We start from the raw sequence: 17,630 nt of genomic DNA, 5'->3' as shown, positions 1-17,630 counted from the left end.
TGTAAGAATAACTTTCATGTCACTCATAGTCAGACATGTACAAGCTCATCCAAGTAGTTCATGCAGTTGTCTCTCACCAGTGAGATCAGATTACTTGTATTTGGCTGCCATCTAAATTAGCAGATGGAGAAAAGCACTGGCATTACATTTTTGAAAACGTCTTTGTTCATAAAAGGATGAAAATTAAAAAAATATAGGAGGTTCTGTGGAAACTCCTGCTCAACAAATATTTGGTTCCTTTATGGTTGCACAAAAGTTTTTACTTGATTTATGTCTCTGTTACTGAATGTTTCTGTGGGTGCTTTCGGCTTAAATGGTTATAGTTGCTTAGGAGCTGTCACAGCTTTCCTATATGCCATCCTGTTCTGTCAATGACACCTACTGAAAAGGAGATCTCCTACAGAGTATTGGCTTTCACAGCTGAATTTTCCTTTCTAACTGTTGCCTAAGTGTCATGTGCTTTGATCAAGGAGGAAATGATATTTAATAAAAACCTAATGGTATTTGCATGATGCCTTGAACTGAATAACCCATCACCCTATGAATCTTCAGGCATCAAGATACCACCTAAGAGAATAGACGAAAATTCTCTTGTATGCTAGCTGTGTCGAAGACTTAACGTTAGATCTGCTAATCTTGCATGGATATGTTTTCCTCGTCTACGGGCAGGAAGGAGTCTAGATGCTAGTCTTGAAACTGGAGCTTGTGCCGAACAACTAGCGTCGTGAACTCTTATGTCCATTGATATCGACTAAGAGAAGAGTAGTGGTTCTGAGTTGCTGTCCAGAATGCTCCCAGCCTCACTGAAAATCTTGTAACTAGACCTTGCTGGAAGTGCTGATACTGGGAGCCATCACAGTGCATCCTCCTGCAGTCTGTATTTGAGCAAACACATTCCTGACTAGAATGGATCAGTGAATGCTAGAACAGCYGAGCAATTCTCAGTCTTCTGCTAAATGCATTACTGAGGAATCCTGTAAAGCTATTATATTCTGAAATTAGATTAGCTTTTCTTGCTATACAGAMCTTGCTCACAAATGCTCTTTAAATTAGAAGCTTAATCACAGTAATGCGTAAGTATATCAGATCACTTTTGGGACAGATCACTAAGTAGGTAATTTGGGGGGTGGTGGTGTTTCGGTTTGCATAAATGTGTGCTTATGTGCCTGTGCTGCACTTCTACATTCTGGTAGGCTGCACATGAAGCACTGTGGAAGGAATATGTATCTGCTAGGTACCTGATAATGTCAATTTATGATTTATGTACCCAAAAGATAGACGTGACTTTAAAAAAAATAGCTGTGGAGATATAATGATCCCTTTCCTAAGATGGCAAGCATCAGTGGCCTTTAAATTTTGAAGGAAAACTTAAATCCCTGCAGTGTTAGAGAATCATGCAAGTTGAAAGGGACCTCAAGAGGTCTGTAGTGTAACCTCCTGCGATGCCCTGGTGGTTCTTAATCTCTGAAGAAGGAAGTTCGACAGCCTCTCTGGAGCCTGGTTCCAGTGCTTGATGCCTAGTGGTGAGTTCTCTTTGAATGGAAGAGAACAAAGTAGACTGGTACTTCCAGCGGCAGAGAGGAAAGTTAAGTGTTTGAAACTTAAGATGATATATTAGTTGACCTTTTTAAAAATTTTATTTATTTATTTATAAACTCATATGCTTTGCAGATGACTCTTTCCCGTCTGTCACGATTTTGATCCGTGGGACATCTGGAAGATTTGCATGGGCGCAGCAACTCTGTCTTTTACCAAGAGGAGCTAAAGCAAATCAAAAGGTCTCTATCAAAGCCCATAAAGAAATCTTTAACTTAGAGATGTTCAGCAGAAATTCCACTAATGTGAGACAGCCCCACAGAACTGGTGATTATACATTAAAGCTGAGCCACGGGGCCTTTAGCTGTAGGTAATGTGACACATCTCTGGTGACTCTTTATGACTTGTGATAATATTCAGTCTAGGTTGTGAAAGTGCTGTTAACTTTTAGTTTTTTTTTTTCTTAGGGTGGTGGGAAAAATCTCTTTTCAAAGTATCTTCTGAGGTAATGGGGCAATGGAGTATTTAGCATGTAGGCATGACTATACTGGTGGCAGCATCATGCTGACTGTGGGATGTCAGGTAAAGTGCTTGCTGCAGAAGGAGCAATATCTTGAGATGTAGTATGAGGTGCTGCAGAGAGAACACCTGTTAAAGCTAAAAAGCTCTATGCCAAAAAAATGGCTGTAAACTGYCTGAAAAATGGACAGATCCTACCTATCAGATCGTGGATTTTGGAATGGCTCTGGACAGGAAAAATAAGACAATATGGCTCTCAAGTAAAACCTTCTATTGCAGTTGATTAGTGGAGTAAAACGTTCTCTGCTGTCAAAATTTCTTTGTTTGTGAACTTCTCTAAGTTTTCAAACTCTGCATGCTTCTCTCAACACAATGAGGGAAATAAGAATGTAGTTGGAGTGGGGCCTGTCAGTCTTGGCCATCGCTCTAACGTTTAGGCAGACGTGGTCTTGGTAAAGCAGGCTTTAGGAAGACACTGCACTTTAATGCCTTTGGAGCTATGTTGTCACTGAACATGAACTGCTTTGCTAAATAGTGTCGAAGTGTTTTGCCTCCCACACCAAGGGAAAAAGTAATGTATGGCTRGTGACCTTCTTAACAGTTTTAAGGGGACTCTTCCAACTTAAAGGCATTATCTAACTTCAGTGTTAACTCTTTTGCCCTTCTGAAATTTATTTGATGGTGGAGAAATTCATAAAGCAGCACTCAACAAGCAGTTAAAATTCTTGTCTTGCCTACTTGGGCCTTGTGCAAACCTGCACCTAGATCTTTATTTTGTTGCTGTCTTTGGCAACTTCAGCTCTTGGGTTACTAACTGAGAGCATGAGATAGGAGCAATGTCAAAATTCTATTGAGATAGATGAGGCAAACCCTTTCCTTACTCCATCAGTGCATCTCACTGCTGATGCATGACGCTGCTACTTTCTTATTCAAGGATTTGTCAGCTTAGCTTGCTGAGATCGTTAAAGTTAGGGTTAAAATGAAGGCTTCTCAAGCAGTTGTTAGCTTTATCTAAACATTCAGTTAGAATAGACTTTATCCTAAAAATAAGATGTTGCTGTATAAGCTTGCCATTTTTTATTGGAATTTGCAACTGCCCAGAAGTTCATAGATTCCATGACTGCAACCACCAAAGTGGGTAGAACTGCCTCTTCTGTTAAAAAAAAAAGTGATTGTAAATTTTAAACAAGTCTATACGAATTTAAATTATTTACTGAATAATTTGTGATGATAACTCTCAATAATGGATTAATAATTTTGTGGTGATAGTGGGGAAGGGAACACTTTCCATTTATAATAACAATATGTTGTCTCATGGCAAAGCTTTGGATATAAAATTATCTCTCTTTTTTCATCAGACTTTTATACCRGAACCCCGACCAGCTCCTAAAAACGATGTTGGATTGAAATACAGTGTGAAACATCGCCCGTTTCCCGAAGAAGTGGACAAAATTCCATTTGTGAAAGCTGACTTAAGCATTCCCGATTTACATGAAATTGTGAATGAGGAAGTAAGTAGTTTTCACTCTTTGACTTCATTTTGCTCTTGTCTTTTTTTGCCTGTTCACAAATCACACACTAATTCCTTACTGTAAAAAAGTTAGTCTTCAGCCTGACTAATTCATATTAATAGAACAATAAACTCTGCAAACTAATGAAATCTGTGCACTAGCTGTGGAAGATGGCAATACCTAGAACAGGGTTTTGGGGAGCACTGCTCAACATCTTTTATTTGAGATCCTAACACCTCTGTATAGCTGTGAATAAGCCACTAGCATGTGCTATTTTGTTGCTTCTTCTGGGGGAAATAGGGTGTTTGTGAGCACTCTTGTAGACTCTTTTTAATCTGACAGTGCCAAATGTGCTTTAGTTCCTGTTCATTGAAAAAGGAGAGATTATAACTGATTTGGGGTACATGAATTTGCAGCAGCTCTCCCATGCAAATAATGTGTTCAGATGTGCATTCTGCARCAGTGTGGGATTTCGCTGATAGTGCTTCAGTCAGCATCCTGGTGGTGGAGTTTCAGCAGCTGCTGCCCTTGTGGCTTACAGCTTTGTTAAAGGGGGGAGCTGCTGTCAGTGCTTTAAGAGATCTTTGTGCAGARCTGGAAAGCTGACTCCACTATGTTTTTCAGCTGGAAGAGCGACACGAGAAGCTGAGGAACGGCATGGCCCAGCAGATTATTTTTGAGACTTCCATAGATCAGCAAAGTGAAGAGGAGTGGCGCAAGAAAAGCTTTCCTGATCCGATCACGGAGTGTAAGCCTCCACCACCTGCGCAGGAGTTCCAGACAGCTCGCCTGTTCCTCTCTCACTTTGGGTTTCTCTCCCTAGAGGCATTGAAGGTGACCTCATGCTTCTTAATGCTAAACAAATGGCCCCATTACCCATTTAGTCTGGCAAAAGAGGAAGACTGAAGTTTAGCTAGTGGAAGATCTTATGTGTGCTGCCAGCTGCCGTTACACTGTAGTCTGCTTAGAAAAGGTGCTGAATTTCGAAGTTTTCCAGAATTGTGATCTGAGTGGTAACAGACTAAGCCTCAAGCTGAACATGCTCTGAATAGGTGCCTGCATCTATCAGTTTTGCAGTAGATACGTAAGCTGACACCGGTCATGTATTTATACTTGAAATTATTCCTCCAACTYGAATTAGGCTTAGGGGTCCATTTCTGAAATATTGCTGCATTAGATGTTCTGYTTCAGAGACTATTGTACTGAGATGATGCTTCTACTATGTAAATACTTAGGGTTCTGTATAGACTGTAGAGTTTTTTTCTCTTTAAAGTCAAGTAAGTTTGTAGAGACCATCTGCATTCTTAAATTTAAATTCTACCCCTTACTTGTGCATTCTCCCTTTTATCTGTAGCATTTCTTCCATAAGATGTGAACAATAGTAGAAAATGAAGTTTTGCAAAAATAAGAAGTCAACAAGTGCTTAATGGTTTATATATAAAATTTATAAGTCATATTAATAAATATGAAATTAGTTGCAATATGACTGTATGAAGTCATATAGCATTTTCAAAATCTGCTTGTTTTGCTATGGGAGAGAATGTTCTCGTTGAGCAAACTGTCAGTATTGTTTTACTTGCAAAATACCTATTTKCTTATTTAATGAAGATAGTAGAATGCAACAAATACAAGTTTTCAAAACATGTTACCTTTGCTGTTGCAAACTTACAGCAACAAGGATTATGTTATATCAGAAATCTGTGTATTACTTCAAAATTTTTTTTAAAAAAAGTGTTACTATTTTTGTGGATCATTTTTAAAGTCATGAGAACCTTTTCCAATGGAAAAGGTTTTTTTGTTGTTTTTTTGTTTTTAATTACTGAACTCTGTTTATTCAATAGGAACCTGCTAACAGTCGTCTACCTCCTCACCTGATTGCACTTGACTCTGCTCTTCCTGGGTTTTTTGATGACCTTGGCTACTTGGATTTATTACCATGTCGTCCTTTTGATACAGTTTTCATTTTCTACATGAAGGCAGGCCAGAAAACAAGCCAGGAAGTAAGTGAAAGTGTAKAGTGCTAATTAGTATATATTGTATATATTCTCCATTTCTAATAATCCTCAAATGAACAAAGCATCACTGCTAATGGCTAAAGCAGCATGCTGGAACTTGCRATTTTGGACTCTGCTTACTACATAAAATGTAATAAGTCACTACTTTTTTTTAATCTATAGCATAAAGTATGCTATTACATTTAGAATTGCTGTGAGGTCTAGATAAAACATTATAGGTGTGTGTGTGTATATATATGTGTGTGTGTATATGTGTGTATATATATATATATGGAAAAATTGCAATTTGTTTTAGCTATGTGCACTGTCCTAGTAGCTTGCTTTGATTCCTGTTTTAAACATATCAACGAACTGAAAAAATTTCTGCAAGAGAGTATTAATGCTTTCTAAATCTTTATGTTATACTACTTTCTTTCAAATGTGAATAGGTTAATCAGATTAATTTGTCCAAATCTAAGCTATGATTTCTTTAAACTGTGACCTGGAAAATCACCAAGTTAAGATGACTTATGGATTCATTAGAAAGCGATGTTTCTGGAGTACCTTCTCATTCCATACGTAATTCTCATAGTAAAGTGTAAAAGCCTAGCTCCTAAAATAAACTACTCATTTTGTTGCAAACATACAATTGACAGAACATAGCAACACTTTCTGCTTTGGAGTGGAATGCAGTAATTCTTGAAGCCAGGATCATGCTGTCTGAGTTTTCAGTCTGCTGTCTGAGTGTGGGGAAGCCAGTAGGTAGTCTTCCAGTCTCCAAAGTCAGCCTTGTAACAGGACATACAATGCTGCTGCGTTCTGGYTAAAATGCTGTGTTTTTGCTGAACTAGCCAAATGTATTTTTCTCCTGGTGCTTATATGCTATTATGTAATAATAGTGTATGCTAGCATAGTGTTTAGACAGATGAGATTTATTTGCATGGGGCAACCAGTTAGCAGTCTGTACATGTGGGTTTTGGCACCTTTCATGTCTGAGAGGTTCTGGACACATTTTGTCYGACAGTATAAAGTTCATGCTCCTGCTTGAAATCCCTAAACCATCATGCTATGATTCTTAGCCTTTTCCAGTTGCACAAAGTCACAGTGGCATAGTCAAGTTAATAATTTATTTGTATCTGTCTCTGCAGACCTGAGCATAGTGAGAAACAGATACGCCTTCCATGTTTGAAAAGAGCTGTCACTTGCTTCTGTCACGTTTTGTTTTCAATATTAACAATATTGCATCAAGTGAAGATGTTCTGTAATGTTGCTTGCTTAGGACAGCCGTGAGCAACTGAACACGGTCAAGAGAGGAGCCAGATCCTGATACTGTTTCTGCTCTGAGCAGGGAAGGCTGCCTATTTTTATGTATATGTGAGAGAGACTGTTCCTGCARCTTTAACTCAGGACCTCATTCTGTTTTAAGATGGGGATCTCACTCCTTTCACAAGGAGCGGCAGCTATTTTTTTCTGACGCTGTGCAGTCCAGAACAGTTTTTCTAACCTGAATGTTACTATGAGTGATACTGTTTCTCCGATAGACATCTTCCCTTATGGTTTAGAAGGGTCTTACGGGATTTATTTATCCAGGCTAATAAATGCTCCATATGTTTACGCTGTTATACTTCCATAACATTAAATGCTATTTAAAAATACTCTCTCATTCTTACTTTACTGAAAATTCATTTTGGTGTGGCTCAGATATGAAACCACGCCRTTTCGTAAAGCTGGAGCTTGCATGTTTTCCTGAATTTGTCTCCTAATCTACTTTTATCTCAATTCATTCTGAAACCTAACTTTTGTTTTATTAATTATTATTATTTTCATTATTAAGTGTATTTGTAATAGTTCTGCACAGTGTGAGTAGTCACTGTTGCATATTRTACAGGGTGTTAGGACGGTGGGGCAGAACTGTGTGGGTATCAGCAGCATCTCGTCTGAAAGTTTTTCTTTTCACGATATAYCAGATTGAACAGTTTCTGTCCCACTGGAGTCTATTTCCTAGATTACAGTTAAGTTTTACTTCCCCCACACAAATAAATACCAAARACTCTCCCGCTATCAAACTGAAACTCCCACGTRATCCAAAAACAGAAGGAAGGATCCWTTATACAACCTTGACTACTCCACAAATCCCAGCAGTTCAGGTACACGAAAATCCCTGTGTGGCAGCTTTCACTCAACCTGATGGGATAARAATGGCATTTGGAGGTGGAAATATCCCAAAACTTTWTAAGAAATGGGATTAAGGTTCAAAATGAATGGCGCAGTGTGTTGTTTGATTAAAGTTGTATGTTCAGTCTTGCTCAAAAGTCTTTACAAAATCTCCTTCATAATTTCATCTAGTGTGTTTTGAGGCCTGCCTTCTAAATAGTTGTTTGTATGTCATGTACAGGTTTGTATTGATTTAATTACTTTCTTTAAATTTTAAATTACTTTCTTTTTAAATTATTCTCTCCTAAAATCCTTCTAAAATTTTACTGCTGTGTAACAGTGATAGCTGTCCAGAAAATTCTCATGTTAATAGGGTTGGTGTTAATGTGGATTCTGCGCTGAACAGTTTTGTGATTTAGCCCTGATAAGTGGGTAAAACTCAGAATTGCCATTTGTAGCCATGTCATTAACTGTTTTAYGGGCTTCAGCAATGGTGGCTAAAAGAGACAATTTGACTGAACAGGACATTGCTGGACAGGATAGAGGATGCTGGGCAGCAGGGCCTGGTGTCTGTGTAGTTAGCTGTGGCAGAAAAGTTTGTAGTTCCAAACTTTCAGACCTGGATATATTTGGGCAAAAACAAACTGGTGACATAGTTAAAAATACGTRTATCTATATCTATCTATCTCTATATATCTCAAGGAGAGCTGCTGCTTGGAGTCTCATGTATATACCATGGCACTGCCCTTCGTTTCAGATCCTGAAGAACATGGAGTCTTCCAGAATTGTTCAGCCGCACTTCCTGGAGTTCTTATTGTCTCTTGGCTGGTCAGTTGATATAGGGAAGCACCCGGGTTGGACTGGGCACGTCTCGACAAGCTGGTCGATCAATAGTTGCAGTGATGAAGAAGGATCTGAACAAGGTAATACAGTTCATATAGTAACCCTAAATTACCTAAATTACAGTGTTTACGCTCCATTAGGAGACGATTAATTAACTTTTCTTGCTTCTGGGTACCTCTTCGAGTGCTTGTGCTTTTTTGGGATACATTTACTAGAAAGAAATATTAAATATAAGCCTTAGATTAAGCTTCAGGTGAGAAAATGTCTGTGCATCTTGTTGAAAGGAAGCAGTCTCAGCAGCAAACATCTGTATTCCATGTTTTTAGCTGTCTTGGGGAATCTAGTACATAATCCAAAACCAGTATTAAGGTGATATCATGAGTACACATTGTACTGTCTGCCATATCAGCAGACAGGCTTGAAATATTTTGTGATTTTTAGTATTCTGTAAGTAGGTTAAAATGAGACGGACAAATACGTTAGTCTTGTCATCACGCTTGGTAATAAGCACTGAAAACAAATTGCTGTTTGTAGGTCATCGTGGTTGGAGTGCGCACACGGCCCTCCTCCCTTCCTGCTTAATTTACTCTGGTTTTTTTCTACCTAAGCAATTCTTCTTGTGAACCTGTCTTATACTATCCTTTCCTCGTTCTGCCAACCAAAATGATCCTCAGGGTAGTATTCTTCAAGCTGCTGTTGTAGCGTGGCGAGCGGAAATTCGTAGCAGTTTCTGCACTGAAAAATGATGTAATCAGGTTATCCACAGATTCTGCTAGTGCCCATTGGTTTGAGTTCAGTATGGTTCATGTCTGGAAGCCTTTTCACTGCCCAAAGGGCCAGAAAACTTTTCATGGTGATCTTCATAGCTTCTGCCTTCTCATATGGCCCACACAAATGCATCCAACAGGCTAGATCAGCTGGTGTTGAACATCTTTGATTTTGAACTCCGATGGGGTGTAACACCATTGGTGCTGCAGTTTAAGCAGTGCTTTCACCCAGCTCTCCTTTGGCTGGCCCTTAGGAGCGCTCTGACTAACCTTCTTCTGTAACTTAGAACAACTAAAAGATTTCCTGAAGTTCTACAAAAGACAGGAGGTTTGAAATTATTGGGAGAGATTAAGAGAACGGAGGCATGTCTTTCTCTGAACAGCTCAGGAGAGGTAACAAAATAACCAGAGTGTGGATTAGTTTTTCTTGGAGCACAGTACCAGATCATGATCTACTTTGAGGCAGAGCCATCTCCATTCCTTTTGCAGCTTGTGGTCCTCTCAGCAGTGTCAATATGGCTGTGTGGAAGATAGTGGAACAGAAAAAGCAGTTAGGAATGGACTTTTTTTTTTTTTTTTTTTTTTTCTTTGGAAGGACTTCTTTTAACCTGGCTTTTTTGGAAGAATCCTGCAGTGAAACCACAGCCTTAGCAAGCAAAGAAAGGGTAGATTTTAAGAACACTTGGACAAACTTGTGAAGGTTGCTCACTTTATTTATTTCACCCCCCTAGTCTTGTCTGTGGCTTAAACTGTCTGTTTTGCTAATGCAATYGCTCTTTATGGATGACTGGTTTTAAAAAAAATCCATTTCAGGCATGTAGAAGAGTTTTTTATAATGAGGTCTGATTGGGGATGGGGGAATCAAAAGCAGGTATGTATCCTTTTACCCTCTGAAAAGCAAAGAAGTTCTTAAGCAATTTGGTCATGGTTGAGGTGCTACTTCCTGAAAGATGTGGGCTTGAGATGTTTAGGAATGCTTCCCCAGTGGTAAAGCATCCTTCGGCAGTTCCTGCATGCCTCTGGCCACTTCTTCCTGTCTRTGTGCTGAATTTCACAGTTCCACTGGTTCTGCTGAGGCAGCTAATCCTGGGATCCTGCTGTAAGCTGAATCAGAGAAATAATTCAGCTTAAAGCTGTTGCTCTTCTTGCTGGAATTGGGGTATGAGGAAGGAAAAGGAGGCGTTTTTGATAAGTGACCGGCAGCTTGGCTCCGTCAGAGTTGCTTGCTCTCTGCTGCAATGGTCTGATGTACTGTTCTGGTCTACTGCGCTGCGCGAATAAATGGTACTGGGAAGTAGGACTTCCTATGTTAGCTTGGATTCAGGAGGTAGCCTGTCTCTAACTAGACATCTAAAAGATAATCTGTAGAAACTGGCGTAAATTCCAGAACAGTATCAGGTTGAAACTATGTATGCAAGAGGCCTTTGAAAATTTAATGACAAACAGCTGAATGAGGATGCCTCTGTCAGAAGGAATGGATAGAAATAGCTTCTGGATGATTTCTTATATTGGACAACCTTACTGAGCTACTCAGTCTGAGGTGAATGCGTTTGGAATAAATCCTCTTTCCAACCCAGAATACTATTTTCTTCAATATATCAACCAAGATTTTTGAGAATAGTCATTAGCAATGAGACTTGACTGAAACCTTAACGTTTTAAAAGAWTTAACATAACTTCTTCTAATTGAAAGTCTTCTCCTGAGAAAAATGCATAAAGTAGGAGCTAAAACTTCCTTTTGATTTAACCTTACTTTTGTCTCCCTTTCAGATGATGTAGTTATTTCAGAAGACGTTGGTGCGAGTATCTTCAACGGGCAGAAGAAAGTGCTGTATTATGCTGATGCCCTGACGGAAATAGCTTTTGTCGTCCCATCACCAGTGGAGTCCCTAAGTAAGATCACTGTGTGTGCATACTGTTAAAAAAAAAAAAAGAAAAGAAAAAAAGAAAAAGAACAAAATTTCTTTTTCTTTCTTTTTTGTTTGCTTGTTAGAGAACCCAAACAAGCTAACTAACAGTGTGGACAGCAGGATCCTTGTTGGAAAATTACTAATGCTCAAATTAAAGCATCGTAATCCTTAGACTGCTTCCTAAGGTCGTATCTGTTGTGGGCCCCTTTGTTTTTTCAGTCTAARCCTGAGCATTTAGGTTTGTGTGGCAGTACTGATGTTTGCCTGGGTACTTTACATTGGGCTTGTAGATGGCTGTGGTCTGCAGGTGTGATTTAGAAGTTTGTTCATCCCAGCTGTGGAATTCGGAGCAGCTCAGCTGGTGATGCAGGTTTTCTGTCGCCCTTCTCAATGACATGCTTCTGCAACACATTGGAGGAGCATGTGCTTACTTGCTGGGTAGGTGAGCAATAGCATTCATTACGTCTTTGGAAGCAGTGTGAAAATTTCTCCAGAATAAAGTGGTTGTGAGGCGATGATATTCTTAGAAATAATCCATCTGGTTTCAGGTTTCCTATGCAATACAGTCTCTCCCTTCCTAACTTCATACAGAGCTGTTTAAATGCAGCCAGTTTCTGGAATAACTGGCAGATGTCCACTGCTGAAACCTCTTCCTGCTTTTGAGCACTATATCTACTTGACCTTAAAAGCTTCCAAGGAAGCAGGAGGATTACTGGGAAGTCTTTCTAAATCATGTGCTTGGATCACATATTGGACTGAGATGATGCTGAGACTGCATAAATATGAGTAGCGGATTGTATCCTCATGAAGGGATTAGAGCTGCTTTTTCCATGTGAACACTTGGTGGTATTGGTGGTGTGAATATTTGGTGCTGCTGACTGTTTTATGACACTTACTTGGGTTGCTGGGATAAGTGAAGGACACGTGAATTTGAAAGCTGTATGAAAGGCAAGTGCTTCATTGAAACAGACTTCAATAGTCTCTCTTCCCACTTTCCCTTAGCACTGTAACATTCAGAAACTTTTCCTCCCAGCTCCTTTTTACTGCTGTGTGTGGTTTTGTGCACTTTGGATGAATCCAAGTATGTTTTGTTTCCGAACCTTATGTATCTTAACTTATTTTTTGGCAGAAGAGAAGACAAAACCTACCCTTCTATTTTTTTTTTTTTTTTTTTTTGCCTTCCAGCTGATTCACTGGAAAGCAATGTCTCTGACCAAGAAAGTGACTCCAACATGGATCTACTACCAGGGATACTGAAGCAGCCATCGCTGACACTTGAACTTTTCCCCAATCATACAGACAATCTTCATCCCTCTCAGCGGGTAAGGCAAAATTTGCACTGAAAAATGGCATTCGCATGTGTGTATATATATATATGTATGTTTTTTTTGCAGGAAACATTGGCAATGCTACAGCATTTTCTGGTAGTATATGATTCAGTTTCTTCGTATTTGGAGCCACTCATTCCTGGCCATTACTCCCTACCAGCAGCTTCTGGTCTTGCCAACATTTGCATGTGCAGTAGGAGACTGCAAGATTACATTAATTGAGTATAAAATTTTAATATGCAAAGCAGTAATATTTGGCATCCTACAATCTTGGAATGTACAAAGGAAAAAATATATGAAGTTTTTACAAAATGATTTGTAAATTGTTTTGTAATCCATGCTTCGGAAATGTAGGGTGGATAAACTGGGAGACATTTCATACCTATCCAGTTTAAAATCCCATATTACTGGCTGCCCATGTGTCAGCTATACCTGAATATCAAGCATGAAGTACCTTTACTGTAGTAGCAAATTTGCAAAAGCAGAAAATCAGGAACTCTATGACTGTTAGTTAAGGATTTTAACTGCACATTTCTTGAATGAAGTTCTCTCCAAATGTACATTTAGTTACTGATTTAGGATCTTTGAGAATATTAACAAAAGCTTGAACAGGTTTTTAAGATAAATATTACATTAGTCAATAAATGTAATTTAAATGCTTGTTGTTGCCTAGATGCATTTTTATTTGAGCTGATGCAGAAAATAAATGCTTGTATCAACACAGTAAAACTGGGGCAAATTAGTGTAAGGTAAAAACCACCCCAGTCAGGTTAGATCATTGTATCAGGTGGGGAAGTTAACAAGGAAAGTATATTATTTTGGGCAGTGATTAAATTTGCTCTGAAATATTGAAATGAGATCACTGTAAAGTATTCTTCAGAGTGGTAACGTGATGGATGCGCTGGTGCTTCCACAAAAGCATGGAAAAATAGTCCTCATGCACGTGCCCTGGAATATGTTCAGCATACTGAATTGTTTGTGACTTGGATATATGCAACAAAGCCAGGCAACAAAGAATAGTTGACGCATTTTTTTTAACGTCAAAAGAAATAGGAGGCTTTTCTCTCATTTATATTGAATCCAAGTATCAGGGAGTTCCAAATTATAGATTCTGATTGGGTAGCTCTACTGCAGCTGTCCCATCTTAATAATCAGCAGAGGTTACACTAGTCTGAGACCTGAAAGACTACAGAGTCACTGTGGAGATGGAGATAGACGCGTTACTGGACTTGTGATTTTGCAAATGCTGCTCTTCCCTTTTTTTCAAAACAGCTCAGTCCTACTTCCAGATCCAAGAGGGTACCTCAGGGCCGGACCATTCCACCGATGGGACCTGAAACCAAAGTGTATGTGGTCTGGGTTGAACGTTATGATGATATAGGTGTGTAGAACTTTTTATTTTTCACTACTATAGCAGCAGACTGGAAACAGAGTGTAAAGTCAGTTCCATTTCTTTATAAAAGAATGCTAAATTCTTATTTATTTCTGTAACTGATACTTAAAGATTTTAAAACAGTTCTTTGATATTCAAATGATGGTCCATGGGATGTGAGTGAACCACTAGCATGTAGGTCTGAAGACTTAGTCTTTTAGCTCTGGCAGTATGTATGAAATGTCCTCATGCATCTTTCTCCTCAAGCTTAACACACAAAGCTATCATGCACCCCAGGTGAGTTCCTCATAGATGCTGTCTCCTCCAAATGGAGTTGTTTTTCCTTCAGAAAAAATGCTTTCTGTTGCTTGTTTTATCTTTGCTCAACAAATTCTTTGCTGAAGGAATCCTCTTTTTTGGTTTGATGCCTTTGAAACTTTCTATATTGTTCCRTCTCATGGGAGAGCTCGTTTGTTCGGTACTCAGGGTGCCCATTTGTTTAGATGGTGCTGTGCAGTCCAGATTCCTTTCTGCAGTTTTGTTCAGGCAGCATCAGCCTCGTTATGCTAATTTAATGCTTGCCTTAGTTTGGTGTTTGTTTCTGGACTTTGAATACTGAAAAACCTAGGAGGGATCCAGCTTTGCCCATCATGTTATAGCCATACCGTGGACCGTGAGCAGTTGTCTTTCCAGGCTTGAGGAGTTCTTCACTCCCGGGAGTTCCTTTCTTGCACATGTGTTCTAAACCATGTGCCTAGGTTTAACTTCATGTGAGAGAGTGTCTATTTTGGCCTAGGCCAGCAGTATCTAAAGTACTGGCCAATAGCAGATACTTTTTTCTGACTTTAATTTCTAATCCTGGTGCTGTGGTATTAAGAATGAACCTTAATTAAGCCCTTAGCTCCTCCCTGAGGAAAGCAACCAAGAGGAGGAGAGATTAGAGGAAGCTTCCCATAAACTCTAGATCTAGATTCTTCTTCCGCACCCAGGACTGGCACAAAGACCTTCTTATCCACAGCACATACTATAGAGGTTTGCCTTCTCCAAACTCTGGGCCACAGGATGTTACTCTCAGCCCTGGGAGGTTCCCTCAGCCACTTTCGTCCCTGAGCTGATATCTCTACCCCACATCTCTTGGGTGAAGCCCAAGAGATGGCTGGCTAAAGCCAGCTTGCTGTAGAGGCAGTGACTGTTTTTCATATGCATATTTCTGCCTGGCGGCTGCTGCTTGCAGCAGTGGTGGGAATCTCCCAGAACCATGGGCGTGAAGCTGAAGAAATGAGTCCATGAGCTGGCTGGTTGGATTTTTTGAGAACTCCTGAAAGTAGCTTCCAGCCCAGCAGGAACGGGTCTCCTTTCTGCCTTTGTACTCTTGGTGCGTTTGAGTGTGAACAGTGGAAAAACTGTTGCTCTAGAGCCTAGGCTCACACCCCTGGACCTAGTGCCTGCCCTGGTGCTCCTCTGTCTTGAAACATTTGCAGAGTCCTCCGTGCTCTCCTTCTGCTAGATTCAAGTTTCATGTACACTCAGCACCCCTCTTCTGATGGCTGAAGGTGTTTTCAGGCTAAACACTCTCTCCTCTGCTGGAAGAGGCATTGGAGCTATCTGGCCAGCTGAATTGCACTTGTGAATGATACGTAACATCTTTCTCAGCTCCTGCCCCTAAACAAGTGGATGGGATCTTCCAGGGATCCGAGTTCTTATTTATTCTTCCTGCACCTTCATTATCTAGTCACTTGTCACAAAGTGCAGAGCCGCAGAGTTGTAGGTTATGCTAAGGATCTGCAGAGAGTGGATTCAAGGATTGATGCAGTATTTGCCCGGGTGAATTGTTGCTCCTTTGAGAGACTCAAGTAACTGTAGATGTGGGCAGCAGTATTGTCTGGAATGCCCTTTCTGGGACTGACTACTTGCAGATAGGAAAGGGAGTTAATAATAATTTGAAAGTTTTTTTGTGTGTGTGAAACACCTCACCTTCTTCCTGCTTTTGCTGTCTTTTGGAGTCCATCTGGAGATTGTGACCTTTGGGATTGAGAGAATTGAGGGTCTGGAACACATTACCTAAACTGTCAGGCACAGGATGCTTGAAGTCTATGCACTCCACATACTGCTTAAGCTAAAAGAGACTTCAGCTTTGATCACTAGGGGTGTGAGAAGATTCATGGTATGAATGCTCGAGGACTGCTGTTTTAACTGGTGATAAAGAATCTTTTTTGGTACAACAAAGAAAAACTGGGGGTAGTTGAACTTTATTCTGCATATCATCTTCTTTCAGAAAACTTTCCGCTGCCTGATCTGGTATCTGAAACTAGCACTGGTGTAGAAACTACAGCAAATAGTAGCACTTCCCTAAGGTAAGACTACTGTTCTCCTTTCTTTTGGTTTTTGCAAACAACAGTTTATGCTGCAAACTTAGAAGAAATCATGATTGAGCTTATTTTTGTTCTTCAGCTTGCACAGGCAGTTGTCCCAAAAACTCTAGTTATTCTTGTAAGGAAGATGTATGATTTTCTTTATTAGACTTTTTTTTTTCCAGTGGAAAAATGAAAGGACTTTCTGTATCACTGTGATTTTAAACATAGATTGAGGAATAGCAAACATGTAGTTTTTATTTGGAGTTTGTGACCAGCCTCTCTCCTGATTTACTGCCTTGTGAGGTGGTTAATACTGCGTACATGTTCCTGTCATCAGAACTTTGAAATTCTGTGGTGATAGAGGACAATTAAAAACATTATAATTGACATAACTATTCTTCAGTCCGGTGGATGCACACAGGAATCCTGCTCATTTAGCCACAAGACTTCTTTTTTAGATCCTTAAACATTTAAAGTGGCCATTTTTCATCCATAGGTTGAAACGCTACTGTAAAACTGATTTAACAACCATGGTTTTTTTTCTCTTAAGATCTACCACTCCTGAGAAAGAAGTTCCTGTGATCTTCATCCATCCTTTAAACACTGGCTTATTCAGAATAAAACTGCAAGGAGCTACTGGGAAATTCAATATGGTTATCCCACTGGTGGATGGAATGATAGTCAGTAGGCGAGCTCTTGGTAAGTTAAAGATTTTTTTAGGAACACCCATGTCCATTCTTTTTCCTCTCTCCCCTTCTCCTTGAAGATGGTTCAGTGATTAATCTGATCCTACCCATGTGGTTTTGCTAGCTCTGGCTCACAGAGCGCTGCAGATAGTCTGCCAGCAACATTCCTGCCTCTATTCTTGCACCAAAAAGTAAACTGAAATCAGCACTCCTTTTGGACTTTGTCAGTGCTATGTGCTTCCGTTTTCTGTTACATTATTACAGTGGAATCTGGCTAATCTCCCCAGTTTAATGGAGACTAGAGTGAAGGAAAGCTCCTATGATTGCAGTGTGCAGGTAATAATATATCTGAAAAATATATGGTCTGGAACTCTTCATTGAAGAGAATCATTGGGCCTGCCAGAACAGAATAAAGACATGCTTTTTGCAGCAACTATGGAAGCAGGAACAGCAGAGGGAGCAACTTGTTAGCATTTAGCTGACAGCATTGCTCAGGTGACTGAGTGGTGGTTTGTCAGAGCTCCACTGTAATTGTAGTAGGAGTCAGGTAGAGGGGTGGAAGGAGAAGACTGCTATTTAGGTAGAAAGAGAGATCAAAAATGTGACCTAATGTTTATGATTGTGAGAGCCCAAGATGCTAGTGTTACTTGACTACCA

The 17,630-nt window shown here is 39.7% G+C and overlaps 1 protein-coding gene across 4 annotated transcripts in view; it reads left to right on the top strand.

Annotated features, from left to right (window-relative positions):
- Positions 1–17,630, top strand: part of RALGAPB (Ral GTPase activating protein non-catalytic subunit beta) — a 69,610-nt gene that overhangs the window by 45,980 nt on the left and 6,000 nt on the right. For 3 of the 4 annotated variants that reach the window (XM_085302631.1, XM_085302630.1, XM_085302634.1), the window contains 10 exons: positions 1,672–1,778; positions 3,414–3,566; positions 4,191–4,400; positions 5,408–5,566; positions 8,472–8,637; positions 11,094–11,216; positions 12,419–12,555; positions 13,834–13,942; positions 16,209–16,287; positions 16,838–16,986. In XM_085302631.1, the coding sequence (XP_085158757.1) occupies positions 1,672–1,778; positions 3,414–3,566; positions 4,191–4,400; positions 5,408–5,566; positions 8,472–8,637; positions 11,094–11,216; positions 12,419–12,555; positions 13,834–13,942; positions 16,209–16,287; positions 16,838–16,986 (1,392 nt within the window). Of the gene's footprint in view, positions 1–1,671; positions 1,779–3,413; positions 3,567–4,190; positions 4,401–5,407; positions 5,567–8,471; positions 8,638–11,093; positions 11,217–12,418; positions 12,556–12,627; positions 12,755–13,833; positions 13,943–16,208; positions 16,288–16,837; positions 16,987–17,630 lie in introns of those variants that run through there. The other variant, XM_085302632.1, reaches the window with a different exon arrangement.

The sequence above is a fragment of the Rhea americana genome, unplaced genomic scaffold (assembly GCF_003343005.1).
Source record: "Rhea americana isolate MKP2758 unplaced genomic scaffold, rheAme1 scaffold_190, whole genome shotgun sequence".
Taxonomy (NCBI): domain Eukaryota; kingdom Metazoa; phylum Chordata; class Aves; order Rheiformes; family Rheidae; genus Rhea; species Rhea americana.
This window is presented reverse-complemented; position numbering and strand designations above follow the sequence as displayed.